Source organism: Brassica napus, chromosome C1, assembly GCF_020379485.1.
Source record: "Brassica napus cultivar Da-Ae chromosome C1, Da-Ae, whole genome shotgun sequence".
Classification (NCBI taxonomy): Eukaryota; Viridiplantae; Streptophyta; class Magnoliopsida; order Brassicales; family Brassicaceae; genus Brassica; species Brassica napus.
Genome location: NC_063444.1, coordinates 6697490 through 6714398, shown reverse-complemented (window position 1 = coordinate 6714398; position 16909 = coordinate 6697490). Strand labels below are relative to the sequence as shown.

Here is a 16909-nt window from a genome sequence, read left to right as displayed (position 1 = left end):
ATTCTTTCAAAGAAAGAAATATACATGACCAATAAATTATCAAATGAGAAACACAAGACCAACATGGATTCGTGTTCTTCTCCTCTAAAGATACCATAAGTAGGGAAGTTTGGAAGCTAATCTTTACGCTTGATCCATGCCATTCAAGATCATCTACTACTTCTTTCAACACTGCATGACTGATACATATTACTGTAGTGTATGTAACCTTTACTGTAAAAGTTAGTGACACATTTCCTGCATGCTCAAAGTTGTAGTCTCATTCTCTGGTCTCTGAGATTCGCTTTGTTATCTCAAAGTAAATGCATGGATTTAGGGTATGAACAGATCTAATATATAAAAGCATCACAAGCTAATTTTTCTTTCTTATCTTTGGTGAGTATTGAATATTCTCAAAAGCTTGCAACAAAACCAAAAATGAAAACGAAGAGGCTGATTCTGCATCTTAACTGCATATGTTTAGAGTAGTCAATGTTTTTAAAATCAGGCTGATAATCAGATCGGAAAAGTTTTTACTTATATACATATATGTTAATAGACTTTGATTGTGTTCAACATGTTCGATTGTGATTAAATACAAAATAAAATTTAAAACTAAATAGTTGTTATTATCTTCTAAATTTTTTATATAAACTTATTATTAAAATTTTCAATATAAATAGTCATGAAATACAATTTAAATAAAAATATAGAAATCAATATTTTAACACTGGTGATTTGTAATTGAAAATTTTAAAAATTCAAAAATATATTAAGAATATTTAAAAATCATTTGTATCAATGTTCTTTTTTGAAAACTTTATCGTATTAGTTTAAAAGAAAAATGAATAATCAACAATTAAATTTTTTTAACATTGATTTATTATATCACTACAAACTCTATGAGAAATATTAAAAACAGTAATTTTTGCGTCATGTTAAAAATCTTTTGTAAACCTTTTTTTTAATGTTCTGCATAATTTGCTTTCTCCGAGAATTGAAACCTAGATATTCAGGTGCAGAAGCATTTTCCACATCAAACTGATCTATAGTGGAATATTATCAACAAGCCTGATTTGGTTCAGTAGGTTTTTTTTTTCAACCAAACTATTATTTATTAGATTGTAAAAGGTTCATACAGAAACATAATCAACCAAACAGAAGGAATAGAAAAAATTACGGAAAGATTTTCATCTTCATTTGCCTTCTTAGCCAAGATATCAGCTGCTTGATTTCTTTCCCGGTTAACTTGATCTAACGAGCACTCTGGTAACAAGCTCATCCAATGTCTGATATCTACTAAAAGATTTCCCAATTCCATGTTATTTCCAGAAGTGTTGATCAATGAAGTTAAAGCCATACTATCACCTTCAAACCAGACTTGTTTCCATCTTTTTATCCAAATATTTTGTAAAGCATACAGAAAAGTGTGTGCTTCACCATCCAAACTTGACTTTACTCCTCTGATTTTTGCAGATCCAGCAGTGATAAAAGATCCTTTCTCATCTCTTACAATCCAGCCTATTCCAGCAAATTCATTATTAGTAGAAAAACTACAATCAAAATTGCATTTTAACCAGCCAGCAGGGGGAGGTTGCCATCGGCTTGATCTTAATCTCCTTACTGAGTTTCTACTCTTCTGACTGAACATGTTGATGTCATTCTTCATTTGAATTCCAGGCCCTTCTCCAATCTTCAATCGGTTGTACATTGCGTTTATTAAATAGGAATTCATTTCTTGCTTTCCACACAAACCAAATCATCCAGAAAGGCATGAGTCCGATCTTCGTATCATCTTTATGAGTTTCCCCAAACTGCAGCAATGTTTGAATATTTTCCTCCAAATCCTGTGTAAACATATTTTCTATAGGAAGATTCGAACATCTCCATATAGCAAAAGCATGGGGACACTGAAATAGAACATAGTTGATAGTCTCTTCTGCTAGACAACAATGTTGGCAAGTAGGATCTACGTTGATACCTCACGTACATAGCTGGACATATGTCGCTAAAGCTCCTGAGAGCACTTTCCAGATAAATGCTTTGATCTTAGGGATAATATTGATCTTCCAACACTGCTTTTTCAAATCAACAGAACCCAAAGGAGGTTCAATCAGGTTTCCTTCTCGTAGATCATGAGTTGCAGCCCAATAACCTGACTTCACCGAGTACTTCATATCTCTAGAATAAGACCAAACCAATATATCATGAACTTGTTCAACAACACTTGGGTCTAGAACTTGTTCAAGTACAGGAACATTCGATGTTTTAGTGTCCTGACAAATCAAATCACTAACCTTCATCTCAGGGTCTTTAGAAGTATAGCCTAATGTTCTCGGAGGAAGCTCAGGGACCCATTGATCCAACCAAACATTAGTTAATTTACCATCACCAATAAGGGTTGTAATACCCTTTTTCAATAACTCTTTACCTACATGATTGGATTTCCATCCATAAGAGGCATGAGTTGAGCTCGACGACTGTAAGAATGCCGTCGACCAATGATATCTTCCCCTGTATAGTCTACTAATCAGAGAATTAGGATTTTGAAGAATCCTCCAAACTTGTTTTCCCAGAAGAGCTTTATTGAATGCAAGTAAATCCCTAAAACTCATACCTCCTTCACTCTTAGGTAGACAAAGCTTACTCCATGAAACCCATGATATTTTCCTCTTTCCATCATTCCTACCCCACCAGAATTCAGAGAGTAGTGAGTTAATCTCATCACATGTTGTTTTAGGAAGCAAGAAACAACTCATTGAGAAGACCGACTTAGCTTGTAAAACAGAAATAACCTCCTTTCCCGCTTGAGATAAAAATTGATTGTACCAAGGCTTTAACTGCGATTTAACTTGTTCGATCACATATTGAAAATCATTCACCTTACTCTGGCTGAGCTGCTCAGGTAGACCCAAATATTTACCACATCCTCCTATGTTCTAAATCTGTATAATATTATGAACTTGACTTTGTGTTTGAGATGGAATTTTCTTACCAAAAGTTAATGCAGACTTAGTTAAGTTTACTTTCTGCCCCGAGATGCCTTCATAATCATTAAGAATCATTGCCATACATCTTGCATCTTCCGTTGTAGCTCTACAGAAGAACATGGAATCGTCGGCAAATAATAAATGAGAGACTGAAGGGCAAGCTCTGACCAACTTCATTCCTTGATACCGATTCATGGTTTGAGCACTATCCATCATCTGACTCAGGACTTCAACACAAAGGAGGAACAAATATGGAGAGAGAGTATCTCCCTATCTTATTCCCCGCTCAGGTTTGAAATATCCATAAGACACACCATTAACCAATACTGAATATAATACCGATGTCACACAAGACATTATCATTCTACTCCAGAGTGGGTGAAATCCAAGTTTCCTCATAATATCTTCAAGAAATTTCCACTCTACTCTATCATAAGCCTTGCTTATATCAGTCTTTATAGCCATATACTTCTCTGCACAATCCTTTTTCGTCTTCAATGCGTGCATCAGTTCATGAGCCACTAGAATATTATCAGAGATTTGTCTCCCAGGTACAAAAGCAACTTGTGCCTCTGATATGATTCCATTCAAGCATCCTTGTAATCGCAGACAAAGGATCTTTGATATTAGTTTATAAGCTACTGAGCATAAGCTTATAGGTCTAAAATCACTCATAGCATTTGCTTCTGGAAACTTAGGAATTAGGCAAATATTAGTATGGTTGGGATCCGGTTCCATTTCACCCGTCTAGAAGAATCGATGTACCATCAAGCATACATCAGTTCCTATAATATCCCAAAGCTGTTTGTAGAAGGCAGCTGAGAATCCGTCTGGACCTGGAGCTCTATCTGTTCTAATACGATCCAAGGCATTCTTAATCTCGACATCCGTTATCTGGTTCAGTATTTTTTTGCAGTTTGATACGGGTTTTCTACTTTTTAACTGATTTTTTTAATTATTTATATTTACCTAATCTGGATATATTCTCGGTTCACGGCTTATCCTGGTTCAACCGTCGGTCTGGTTAAAACACTGGTTTTAGTTAATTACTTAAATTAAATCGATTAAACAATTTGTCTTATCTACAACCACCTCCAATTATTTCAATCATAGGTTAGGCCCAGTTCTTTATAAAAGAAATTGACCAGAAAACAACGACACGTGTCCCGTCGGGCTATCGCAGGAGGTCAAAATAAAAAAGGGTAGTATCGTAAATCTCAAGTCATTTTCACCCTCTTTTTTCTTCCTCTCCCCCTCCCTCTCTCCCTCTCCGTACAAGATGATGGATGGTGTTACCGGCGGAGACTCAAAAAGCGGCGAGGCTACGACGGCGCCGCCGCTCCGAAATCCGCATCCGGCGACGTTGCTTGGCACGAACGCTTTACCTCCTCCGTTCCTCAGCAAGACGTACGACATGGTGGAAGATCCGGCGAGCGACGCGATCGTCTCGTGGAGCCCGGCGAACAATAGCTTCGTCGTGTGGGATCCGCCGGAGTTTTCTCGCTCCCTTCTCCCCAGATACTTCAAACACAACAATTTCTCCAGCTTCGTTCGTCAGTTGAACACCTATGTAAGTGGTTAACATCTTCTCAAAAACCCTAGATTCATATTCTTTGATTATCTTACAAAGTTTCAATTTTTCAAGATTCGTATGATCTCAATTTTCAGAAAGTTTCAAACTTTTTTATGATTCAGGGTTTCAGGAAAGTGGATCCAGATCGGTGGGAGTTTGCGAACGAAGGTTTCTTGAGAGGTCAAAAGCATCTCTTGAAGACGATAAGCCGGAGAAAATCTACTCAGGGACATGGTAGTAGTAGTAGTAGTAATCCACAATCTCATCAGGGTCACATGGCTTCGTTATCTTCATGCGTTGAGGTTGGGAAGTTTGGTCTCGAGGAAGAGGTTGAACAGCTTAAAAGAGACAAGAACGTGCTGATGCAGGAGCTAGTGAAGTTACGCCAGCAGCAACAATCAACGGACAGCAAGCTTCAGTCTATGGTCAAGAGTCTCCAGACGATGGAGCAGAGGCAGCAGCAGATCATGTCTTTCCTTGCTAAAGCTGTTCAGAATCCAACTTTCCTCTCTCAGTTTATACAGAAGCAGACGGATAGTGGTAATATGCATGTGACCGAGGCTAGTAAGAAGCGGAGACTCACTGAGGATGGTACCACTGCTGCTGCTGCTGCTTCTGATGGACAGATAGTTAAGTATCAGCCTATTAGAAGTGATTCAACAATGTCTATGATGTGGAACATGATGAACACTGATGAGAAGTTCCCGTTTTCGCCAAACCGGGACTCTGGAGTCACTTTTCAAGAGGTATTACTGCCCACAACTTCAGGACAATCACAAGCATATGCACCCATATCCTCTGCTTCAACTTCCTTAATGCCAATGATTCCTCCCATGCCACAAGAGAGCATCAGTGACTCACCTACAGAAAACTACATGAATGCAGAGAAGGATGTTTCAGAGGCATTCATCTCTCCTAGCCCTTTCCTTGACGGTGGTTCAGTACCGAATCAGCTTGAGGGATTACCTCAAGACCTTGATATTGATGAACTGATGAGTAACTGTGATATCTTTGAAGAGTATCTGGCACAAAGCCCAGTTTTTGGAGATGAGACAACACTAGAGAGCAGCGACGCAAATGGTGGGCATGTGGATAAGCTTATAGAGGAGTTGGGTCATCTCACTTCAGAGACAAAGCAACTGTGAAGGATTATGTTTTAGTGTCAAAAATTGTATAGGCTTTCTCTACTAACTTGATGCTTGGGACTAAGAGGTTTTATTTTATTTTATTAAGTCTCTTTTGTATAAAAAAAGTTTTAAACTTTGTGCAGAAATCTTCATTTACATAATAGAAAGTGAACAGAACTTTGTGGATATATATGATACTGATGGAAGCAATGCTACAGCAACTGAGATGAATTTTAATTGTGCATACTTCGTTCTGCACGACCTTTGTCGTTGGTTATACGATTCACTTAGCTTCATGGTCAGCTAATCGAAACTAAGAATTTCATCTTAAAGAAAAAAACACAAATAGAAGATTTCAGTTTTATGATTCACTCTGGTCTTCAACAGAAGAGACAACAAAGCAGTAACACTTTCTTACAAAACCCAACACCCACAAACCAAACCAAAGGGAACTACTCTATATACTCAATAACAAGAGACAAAAGACCAACAATCCAACAGTTTGTTGAATGATGATGAAGCACTCTTTTCATGCTTTCAAGAGTTCTGGAAAATCAAACCGCGAGCACTATAATAACAATCAGGAGCACGATACCAAAAATCACCAAGAGCAAGCACGTCTGCAAGGGAAAACAAATGGCAAGAAGAAGTTTATAGGTTTGCTCTTATCATCATCCTATATCCTCAAAAAAAAAAAAAACACATTTATGGTATATGATCAAAAGCTTGGATAGTTTTTTTACCAGGGAAGAATTCGATCTTTGTGTCTTTGAGGCTTTTGCGAGATGAGATTTTCCTAGTGCAGTTGCAGCGTGGGAGTTATCGATGTGAGTACTGATATCATCTGCGTACAAAAGAAGAGGTGTTAGATTTAAAAATATGAGGACACAAGTGAAAGTTTTAGTATGAATCAGTTTTACCAATCATGGTTCCTTGATCATGTACCAACACTGCCAAGTCTTTGAAGATCTCATGCACCTCGCCAATCTGCTGCTGGATTTCTTCTATCCCTTGCTCTCTTTCCTCTATAACAGCATCATTAAACGCAATCTCATTGTCCAACAGTACAAGTTCTTGTCTGCAACAACAACAACAAAACCAATCAAAAGATAAACCATCTCATACTTTTGTCTGTATAAACATTACCTTTTTGATTCCACAAGAAGCGCACGCTGCTCTTGATGCTTATCTGCATTCACATCTATCTCACTGGCTGTATAGCTATATTTACAAAGCCAAGTAATCAGAATATAAAAAACCACAAACACAAACCATTTTGGATTCTTCACGATGAGTATTTTTTACCTAGATGGAGGAGATGGTCTGGTGACAAGAGGAGCATAAACGGTTTCTCTTTCAGCAGCGAGACGCTGAGCCTTTTGAAACTCTTTCAATACAGATTGAAAGTCTTTTGCAAGCTTAGCATCAACAATCTTCTTCTTTTGCTAAACACACCAAAAAGTATAAAACAAACCAATCAAAATTCAGATACCAACATCAGAAGAAAGCATAAAGTCACTCACATTGACACCTCTCTGATGATCAGTTTCACTAGCTTCTTTAAGTTTAGCTGCTGTGTCTTTCACACAACTGAATTTAGAAACAATGCCAACTCAGACAAAAGGAGACAACTTTAGAGTAATCATCTTACAGCTTATCTCGGAGCTCGGGGGTGTCTTTGGGAGTACCGAGAGTGTTGACGAGTCGTTGGAAGCTGGAGACGCTCGTGTTGATCTGAAAAATACCGGAAGCTACGGCTTGCGTCGTGTCTTGTCTACCTCCTCCTCCTCCTTCTCCTCCACCATTGGTGTTCCTTGAAGAAGCTAATGATCTTCCTCTCCCCGCCTCTAAATCTTGAAAACTCATCTCTCTCTCTCTCTCTCTCTCCACGAAAGTCTCTTCCTTTTTCGACGGTGATTATCGATTCGGCGGCGAGATTCTCTCTCTCTCTCTCCGACAGTGAGATTGAGAAAAGCGTGAATCCCGGAGAGAGAGAGAGATTGAGAAAAGCGTGTGGGTGTCACATTAGCTGTATGAATGAAAAAGTGTATTACCTTTCTTTTTTGTAATCTCAGTTTTAATCCTTACTTTTTTCTGTAATATTCTGAAAGTGACTTGTTAGTTTAGAATCTTACAAGTATATCCTCCTCCAGGTTTATTATGAAAGAGGGTATGAATGTTAGGGGCAAAAGTACGGGTGTGTTTATGATAAGAATCTTATCTTATAGTCTACTCTCGAATACAAGATGCTCTTACGATGTGAAGGATACTCTGAGCTCGAGACGCGTGGATAATACACACTGGTGAAAAGAGTGATTTCGCCACGTTGTTAGTTGATTTTGTCCATTACTAATTATTAATGCAGCAATTAGAGGACTAAACTATAAAATAATAATTTCATACAATATTTTTACAAGAAAAGCTTCATTTGAGTCTAAATTTAAGGTTAGGATCAAAAATTATTTAATTAATTAATTAAATCTCAATATAATTAATTAATTCATTAAATTAAATCTCACCTTTACGTGCAAAAATGGGTCAAACAGTAAAATAAGTTTTATACGTAATAACTAAACTGTTGATATTTATTTAAGTTTAAACAAAAATAAATCTGTATTTCGTTGTGTGCAATTCATTCACACGTCTTCAAGCGAATCTGATTATTTTCAAACGTAATTTACCTTGCCACGTGGGAAACTGCATTGCATCCCGACAAAAGCACGTGGCAAATCCGAAGACTTCTCGTCCGTTTTTCCTAGGTGGGGACCGCTTTCCTTTCTCCACAAATCCGCTTCCAAAGATTTTTTTTCCTTTCCTTTGAATTTTCGTCTTTGTTTCAAACTTTGTTCGTGAGGTGAAACAGCAAAAAGTTCCGTCTCGGACCGCGTCGATCGATTTCCACCATGTCCGTAAGTCTCTCTTACCCTCCCGTCTCTCTCTGTTCGAAACGAGTTGCTTTTCGTTTAATTTTCTCCCGACAAGATCGATGGTTACTTTTGCTGTTAAGGAAGATGATTCGTACAGATCTGTTTGTGATCATTATCCCGTAAATATTTGTGCGAAAATGGTGTTAGATCATTTCGATTTGCAGTCATTATCTTGAGAACGCGATTCATGTCAAAGGATTAGTGTGAGACAGAAAGATTAGCTTTTTTTAACGAGATTTATTATTAGTCCTTAGTTTTATATGATTTGAGCAGCATTTGAAAAGGGTATTGTTTCAGTGTGCTCAAAGTTTTAAACTTTGACTTACTTTTATTGATAATACGATAATGCCAATTGTGAAGAAAGAGTTGTGTAGTGTAGTCTTTGTTTAGGCGATAAGGAATGACAAAATGTGGAATCGAACTAGTAATGATTTAAAGCCTATGTTGTGATTTAGCTGTTAAGTCTCACGAGATTGCATCTTTTCTTATTGCAGATGACGAGTGTAAAAGTGAGCAATGTATCTCTAGGAGCCACCGAGCGAGACCTCAAGGAGTTCTTTTCCTTTTCCGGCGACATTCTCTACCTTGAGATGCACAGCGAGACAGAAAGGTCTAAGCTGGCATATGTCACTTTCAAGGATCTACAAGGAGCTGAAACTGCTGTTCTTCTCTCGGTATTTCTTTACTCATTTCTCACCCTCTATCACTTCCTTTTAAGTATTTATGAGATTCTTTCAGGGAGCAACGATCGTTGATTCTTCAGTCATTGTCACTATGGCCCCTGATTACCAACTATCCCCTGAGGCTTTATCTTCCTTGGTAATCTCTTTACTTCATCATCATCATCATCTCTTGAGATGCAGACACTTACCTCTCCCTCTATAGGAACCCAAGGAGGACAGCAGCAAATCTCCCCGTGCATCCGTGTTTCGAAAAGCCGAAGACGTTGTCAGCAGCATGCTCGCAAAGGGATTCATCCTCGGCAAAGACGCCATCGCCAAAGCCAAGAGCGTCGACGAGAAGCACCAGCTAACATCCACTGCGTCAGCCAGAGTCGCGTCTCTCGACAAGAAGATCGGTTTCACCGACAAGATCAACACGGGAACCGTCGCGGTGGGGGAGAAAGTCAGGGAAGTCGATCACAAGTACCAAGTCTCCGAGAAAACCAAATCAGCCATCGCCGCAGCGGAGCAGACGGTGAGCAACGCAGGTTCGGCTATCATGAAGAACAGGTACGTTCTCACGGGAGCCACGTGGGTCACCGGAGCTTTCAGCAAAGTGGCTAAAGCCGCGGAGGAAGTTGGACAGATGGCGAAAGAGAAAGTTGGGTTGGCTGAGGAAGAAGACAAGAGGAAAGTGGTTGATGAGTTTGCTAGAGTTCACTTGTCTGAGTCACCAAAGGCGGCGGCGGCGTCATCAGAGGGAGAAGAATCGAAATTCTCTGAATCTCCTGAAGCAAAGAAAAATTCTGAACATCAGGAGTCCCCGCAGGTGCAGCAAGCTCCTCCTCCACCTGTGGCTCCGGCTCTACCTTAAGCTATGCAGGCAAGTGAAGGACCTTTCCGATTCTTGTTGTATACTGTAATACTTGGAGCCAAATCCCTCCTGGAGATGGAACTTGTTATTTAGGACCAAGACATGTGTTCTTGCAACATTGGATTCATGGTTTGGTTTGGTACTTAGACCTGGGAAAAAAAAAACAATTTTGTAGTCCTTGTTTTTCTTAAAAGTTTTCCTTAGTGCAAAAAAAGAACTGGTGAAGAAACAAGGGTTGAGACTTAAACCGAAATAAAATTAAAATTGAAGTCAACCAATATAACAATCGATCTGTTTTTTTTAACCGACATCTCCAGTGTTCTGCCATAATACGAGAAACACAAACTTAATACCTCAAGTAAAAAGGTCTAAAGAAAAGCGAATGAAATTTGTTACAGCGCTCCACATGCCACTCAAGAAACTGTGAGCTCTACCAGTAGTCGCCACAAGAATTAATTATTTGGTAACCGATATTTTTTTTTTTTTACGATAATTTGGTTACCGAATTAATTAAATCAAATTTACAACGAATTATTTATTTACTAGGAAAAGACATGCGCAAAAGGTAAATTTATTTGAAAGTTATTTAAGAAATATCGTATGGAAAAATAAAATTTATATTTTTGATCGAATTAATATTTTTGACCCTTAAACAATTTAAATTTTTTTTTGTTAATTACATAATTTGTTTACTGGTGAACTGATTCCATTTTTAAAAATATTTTATGTCAAAAATTATTTATCGCATAAGAACCTAACGTTTAGGCCAAAGAATCTCAGGCATACTATTTGGTTACAATGAAACTATGTCAACTTGGTGTTATATCATTATTTACCAATTTAAAAGTTAATTATGGTTATAAGAAGTTTACGTTCACGTTCACGTGCCAATACTATCTATCTTCAATATTTTTTTATTTTTATATTGTTTTTTCATTTTGATTATTGCTCGATATAAATATTAATTTTTGAGTTTATTCTCATTTCGTTCTTTTGTTTTGGCATGAGATTTAAAAAATATTTAAGATTTAAAATTATTAAAGAGATATATAATTAGATTAAGATATGTGCCTTGTGAAGGAGAAATATTTTATATTTATTACTTTTATGTATTTTGCATATTATAAAATAATAAAATAATAATTATATATCAAATAACTAAGAAATAAGTTACTATTATGTAATAAATTGGTGTACACATATAAATCAAACGACCGCTCTTATTTATTTACAATTTTAGGGTAAATAAATCAAAACAATTAATATTATATATCGTATATAATATATAATTAAATTTAAATGATATTAACATAGATATATAATATATTTTTAATATGGATATTTATTAAATGAGGTTTCTACTCAGATGATTATATGATTATTTGCATATTTTTTTAACCAAATTTAACACTAAAGAATTTTTTTTAATGTAAAAGCCCTTTTTCAAAAAAAGAAAAGAGAATTTTTTTTAATGTGAAATGTTTAGTGGTTTCAATAATTTATAATCATTTAAAAAAAAACAATGAAGATTTCAAAATTAAATATTAATTTTTCAATATATGTTCAATGAAAATATCAAAATATAAGTATGTATTTCCATATGATGTATAATTTAATTTATACGATATGAAATATATATTAACATAAACACCTATTAAATAAAAATTATTTGTTCATATGATTTTATAATCATTGTATATTATTATAGAAAATTTTTTTTTAACTTTGATCACAAAATTTATGTGAGACTTTTAACAGTTTTAGCAGTTTATACTCGTTTTGAAAAATTCAAAATACAACATATACAAAAAATCTAAATTTTTATTATATGATTAATGTAATTGTGTAATTTATTTAATAATAAATAATTAAACAAAAATATTAAAAAAGTAATTAGATTGTAAGCAAATCTTTATTATTTAAAATCATTAATTTTCATATATATCTTAATCACATTAGGTAATTCCGTATGTTTTATTTAAGGAAATAATATATAATAAATTTCAATTTTATCAATAAATAATCCATAATGAACATACTATATAATATAACATTTTCTAGCAATTTAATTTTGGACTAACAAAATTCTCAATTGATTCTCAAACCGCCAAGTAAGCAAAATTGACATTTTAATTAAGTGACACATAAGAAAGACTCTTTTTTAATTAATACAAACTTGAGGTTACAACTTTTCAAATGTTTCTCAATTAATATATAGGATATTCTTAAGAAATAATCTCAAAATAATATATATTGTATATTGATACTCTTTCCAAAGGATATGATTTAAACATTAAAGCTTCTTTAAATTAAGATTGATGTAATATTTTTTTAAAAAAATAGCTAAGAATAAATGTAAATTTCGGCCTCTCACAGAAGAAAGCTTGAGCTACTAAATAATGTATATTGTTGTCAAGTGAAAAAAAAAAGTTAATGGTAAAAAAAATGACTTGTATTTTCACAATTATAAATACTCTCCAAACACATCATTTTAATTTTACAACAAGAAAATAACCTAAACACAACAAAAATGGAGGAACCAACTTTGATAGTCATAGCTATTCTACTTGTTTCAACATGTGAGTTAAACAAAATTAATATTTTCTACTTTTCGGTTATCTTCATATTCCTCATCATCCACAAATGTATATATATATATATATATATATATATCGATAATATACATAATTGTGTACAGGTACATGCAGGGGCGGACTGAGAAATTTACATAGTATGGAGCACATAGTGTAACTTATATATAGATTAGGGGTTTGTTAATAAATTTAGGTTAGTTATTAAACAAAAAATTACTATCTATGTTCCTAAATGTAAGATGTTTTAAAGAATTTTGATGTTCTAATATATAAGATATTTTTATTTTTCTAGGCATCTTTTTACTTTATTAAAAACTGTGCAACCAATCATATTTGATAATCTATTTTGTAATTGGTTGAATAACATTAATTTATATTTTTAATGATATTTTCTAGACAAAACAATGATTTTTTTAATATGCGTGTTTTTAACCTGAGAGAGTAAAAATCAGTGTGGGGCCTGTACCACACCCCCTTCTCACCTAGGTCCGCCCTGGGTACACCGAGTATGGCACGAGATGAAAAAACTTGCAAGACGAACGCTGATTGCAATGGAATCCGGTGTCCAAAGGCAATAATACGAACAGAATACGTCCAGTGTATAAGGGGTGTTTGTCAGTGCCCCTCTAAAAGACGAGCGGTGTTATCGGATGATACCAACTCCAACTGTGGTGTGGCTGCTTGCATTGACTATTGCAAGGCAAAAGGCGAAGTAGCTTATGCTTGTCTTTTTAACCATTGTTACTGTCGCAAACTTCCTATGTAGATTTTACAAATAATTTCCATTATATATTATTATAAATAAACTATCAAGTTCCTTCAAATGTCGAAACTCTTTTGTTAACTGGTGATTGGGCATCAGGCTCTGAAATTTGCTATCCCTAAACTTGCTCTTTAAACTATGAAATTATCTTGATTGTCTTAGTGAGCACCCCGTCATCTGCTCCAGCCTCCAGCCTCCAGCCTCCAGCCGACAATGGGGGCTTAATTTTACACTTGTCAACCGTATCTCGATACATAAAAAAAAAAAAAGAGTATGCCAAGTCGACCACAACCACGTCATCAAAAGAAAAGTCAAAATGAAAGTATATATAGTTGACACTTGCTCTCGTCTGTATCTTCTTTTTCTTTGTATTTTGAAAATTACTCATTGTTCCTCATTTATGTTTGGATTGTCCATTTTCGAGTTAAACTTTAGTTATCTGAGTTGTGGATTCTTGTTTTATAAACAATCAAGAATCAATTCAGTATTATCCAGCTATCTTCGTCTGTTGGGATAAGCTTGGAATAGCTTGAAGATAAAGCTACATATATAAAATAGAAAAGTCTATGATGATTAGGAGTTATCTTGTTATCCTATATTGAATGTGTTTAGGACTTTATATTTTATATATATGGAGATGTCAAGCTTGTGACATAACATAAGAGCTTTGGTGATTTGTGATCTTGTGAGTTTGATTTGATTAAATAAGAGAAAGACTTCTTATTAACTTGTGTTTCAACACTTGGTATCAGAGCATTCTACAAGAAACAGAGCAAACGTTTGAGAAACTACAAACATCAATCATGAGTGACGTAAAGGATGAGGTCGAGACATCATCCAAGGAAACCGGACCTTCCTCCATAAAACTTCCGATGTTGAATGCTTCCAACTACACGGTCTGGGCAATGAGGATGAAGATTGCACTCAAGGTTAACAAAGTTTGGGAAACAATTGACCCCGGGAACAAACACGAAGAGAAAAATAACATGGCAATAGCTTTGTTGTTTCAATCAATTCCCGAGGCTTTGATATTGCAGGTTGGTGACCTTGATACGGCAAAATCGGTTTGGGACGCCGTTAAAGCCCGACACGTGGGAGCTGAACGTGTGAAAAAAGCGAGACTACAAACTTTGATGGCAGAGTTCGATAGACTCAAGATGAAAGATTCAGATACAATTGATATCTTCTCCGGAAAGTTATCCGAAATCTCCTCAAAATCTGTGTCATTAGCAGAAATCATTGAGGAACCGAAACTCGTGAAGAAATTTCTGAAAAGCTTGCCAAGAAAAAAAAATATTCATATCGTGGCATCACTTGAACATGTACTTGACTTGAATACCACAAGTTTTGAAGACATTGTTGGTAGGCTAAAAGCATATGAAGAGAGGATATGTGAAGAAGAAGATGAGCAGCATGGCGATGATCAAGACAAGCTCATGTATGCTAGCTCAAATATGGAGTCTCAACAAGAGAATTTTGGCGGTAATATAGGCAGAGGACGCGGAGGACGATCCAATTGGAGAGGAAGAAGTAGAGGAAAATTTGGCAACTTCCATGCTCAGCGAGAAGCATACAGACAAGGACAGACCTGAGATATATCACATATTACTTGTTTTAAGTGTGATAAGCTCGGTCACTACACACAGGACTGTCCTGATAAGTTGCTTAAGCTACAAAAAACAATGGAGAAGAAGGACGAAGACACTCAGGACGCCGATGAACTAATGATGCATGAAGTGGTTTATCTTAATGAGCAAAAGGTAAAACCTAGTGTCTTTGATTCTGAACAAGATACAACGAACATATGGTTCCTTGATAACGGAGTAAGCAATCACATGAGCGGAAACCGAACCTTTTTTGCAACACTCGATGAAAGAATAACCGGAAGAGTCCGTTTTGGTGATGACTCTCGAATTGACATCAAAGGAAGAGGTTCCATTCGGTTCATATTTGATGGTGATGAGAAGAAAATACTAAAAGATGTTTATTATATACCTGGACTACGGAGCAATATAATCAGCTTAGGACAAGCTACAGAGGCTGGATGCGAAGTAAGAATGAAGGACAAGGAACTACACCTTCATGACCGTATGGGGCACCTAATGGTCAAGACCACACGCTCTCCAAACCGCTTATACAAAGTCATCCTTGAAGCAGATACAGTTCAAGTTCTTCAAATCTCTGAAACTACAGAGTCATACAAATGGCACTCTCGTCTCGGCCATGTAAACCTAAATACAATGAAGTTGATGATCAGCAAGGAACTCGTGACTGGCATACCTCATCTCGACATCAAAACAGAAACATGGTGTCTTGCTTGCGCGGGAAGCAAGCTCGAGCTCCGTTTCCAAAAGCGACGCTACACTGAGCTACTCAGCCTCTCGAACTGGTTCATGGGGATCTCTGCGGGCCAATCACTCCTGCCACGCCAGCACATAAACGGTATGTGTTTGTACTCATTGATGACTTCTCCCGATACATGTGGATAATACTACTAAAAGAGAAGAGAGAAGCTTTTGATAAGTTCAAATGCTTTAAAAATGTTGTGGAACTCGAAACTGGAGCTACAATAAAGACATTCAGAACCGATAGAGGCGGTGAATTTGGTTCACACGAGTTCAATCTCTACTGCAATAAGAATGGAATCACTCGACATCTAACGGCTCCATACTCTCCACAATAGAATGGTGTTGTTGAACGGTGAAATCGAACGTTACTTGAGATGACACGGAGCATACTAAAGCATATGGATGTACCAAGTTGGCTATGGGGCGAAGCAACGAGGCACACTACTTATCTGATCAACCAAATTTCCACAAGATCCCTATCTGGAGGAACCCCATATGAAACCTTACGCAGCAAGAAACCTAACCTAAGACACTTAAGAGTTTTTGGCTGCGTATGTCATGCTAGAACCGAAACCGCAGGGAGAAAGAAACTTGACGATCGATCGCGTGCTCTTGTCCATCTAGGAACAGAACCCGGGTCTAAAGCTTATCGATTACTCGATCCAACAAGCAAAAGAATTGTAGTGAGTAGAGATGTTGTATTTGAGGAAGATAAGAAGTGGATATGGAGCTCTAACGAGACAAACAGAGGGTCTAATAACGACAGCTTCTCTATTGATATGCAAAGTTTCGAGAGTGACGAAGCAAATACCGAGCCTCAAGACGTACGAGAGATTACAGAAACAGTCGAAGTTGATGAAGAAGAACAAGAAACAGAAGAAGAACTTATTGATGAGAATGAAGGACAAACTCAGTTGAGAAGATCAACGAGAGTTAGTTCAAAGCCGGCGTACCTTGATGATTACGTTCTTCTCGCCGAAGCAGAGGGAGAGATATTGCTAATGGTTCTGAATGATGAGCCTTAGGATTACAATGAAGCAAAGGAGCATGAGGTTTGGGTAGAAGCATGCAA

At 36.4% G+C, this 16909-nt stretch overlaps 3 protein-coding genes and 1 non-coding gene across 4 annotated transcripts; 2 read left to right on the top strand and 2 right to left on the bottom strand.

Moving 5' to 3' along the window:
- The first annotated feature begins 4101 nt into the window (after positions 1–4101).
- On the top strand, positions 4102–5857 carry LOC106427266 (heat stress transcription factor A-1a). The gene is made up of 2 exons (XM_013867997.3): positions 4102–4539; positions 4665–5857. The coding sequence occupies exons 1-2, from the start codon at positions 4249–4251 to the stop codon at positions 5685–5687; spliced, it is 1314 nt and encodes a 437-aa protein (XP_013723451.2). The 5' UTR covers positions 4102–4248; the 3' UTR covers positions 5688–5857.
- Positions 5858–5973: 116 nt separating this feature from the next.
- Positions 5974–7704, bottom strand: LOC106427267 (syntaxin-23-like). The gene is made up of 7 exons (XM_048745456.1): positions 7321–7704; positions 7193–7259; positions 6975–7114; positions 6816–6890; positions 6590–6747; positions 6413–6513; positions 5974–6289 (listed from the first exon to the last, which is right to left on the bottom strand). Exons 1-7 carry the CDS (start codon positions 7533–7535, stop codon positions 6224–6226), a joined length of 822 nt encoding a protein of 273 aa, XP_048601413.1. The 5' UTR covers positions 7536–7704; the 3' UTR covers positions 5974–6223.
- Positions 7705–8432: 728 nt separating this feature from the next.
- LOC106427203 (binding partner of ACD11 1-like) lies at positions 8433–10309 on the top strand. Its single transcript, XM_048745455.1, has 4 exons — positions 8433–8578; positions 9091–9270; positions 9335–9415; positions 9482–10309. Exons 1-4 carry the CDS (start codon positions 8573–8575, stop codon positions 10130–10132), a joined length of 918 nt encoding a protein of 305 aa, XP_048601412.1. The 5' UTR covers positions 8433–8572; the 3' UTR covers positions 10133–10309.
- Positions 10310–12668: 2359 nt separating this feature from the next.
- LOC125581185 lies at positions 12669–12764 on the bottom strand. Its single transcript, XR_007318892.1, has one exon. It is a non-coding gene; the product is annotated as a small nucleolar RNA R20 (small nucleolar RNA).
- Positions 12765–16909: the final 4145 nt, after the last annotated feature.

Excerpts from the sequence above, each read along its gene's own strand:
- LOC106427203 (XM_048745455.1), top strand. Across the intron at positions 9,271-9,334 it reads AAACTGCTGTTCTTCTCTCG|GGAGCAACGATCGTTGATTC; the intron begins GTATTTCTTTAC and ends AGATTCTTTCAG. Across the intron at positions 9,416-9,481 it reads CTGAGGCTTTATCTTCCTTG|GAACCCAAGGAGGACAGCAG; the intron begins GTAATCTCTTTA and ends CTCCCTCTATAG.
- LOC106427266 (XM_013867997.3), top strand. The coding sequence starts at position 4,249 with ATGATGGATGGTGTTACCGGCGGAGACTCAAAAAGCGGCGAGGCTACG. Across the intron at positions 4,540-4,664 it reads TTCGTCAGTTGAACACCTAT|GGTTTCAGGAAAGTGGATCC; the intron begins GTAAGTGGTTAA and ends TTTATGATTCAG.
- LOC106427267 (XM_048745456.1), bottom strand. The coding sequence starts at position 7,535 with ATGAGTTTTCAAGATTTAGAGGCGGGGAGAGGAAGATCATTAGCTTCT. Across the intron at positions 6,891-6,974 it reads AGACCATCTCCTCCATCTAG|CTATACAGCCAGTGAGATAG; the intron begins GTAAAAAATACT and ends TTGTAAATATAG. Across the intron at positions 6,514-6,589 it reads TGATCAAGGAACCATGATTG|ATGATATCAGTACTCACATC; the intron begins GTAAAACTGATT and ends TTTTGTACGCAG.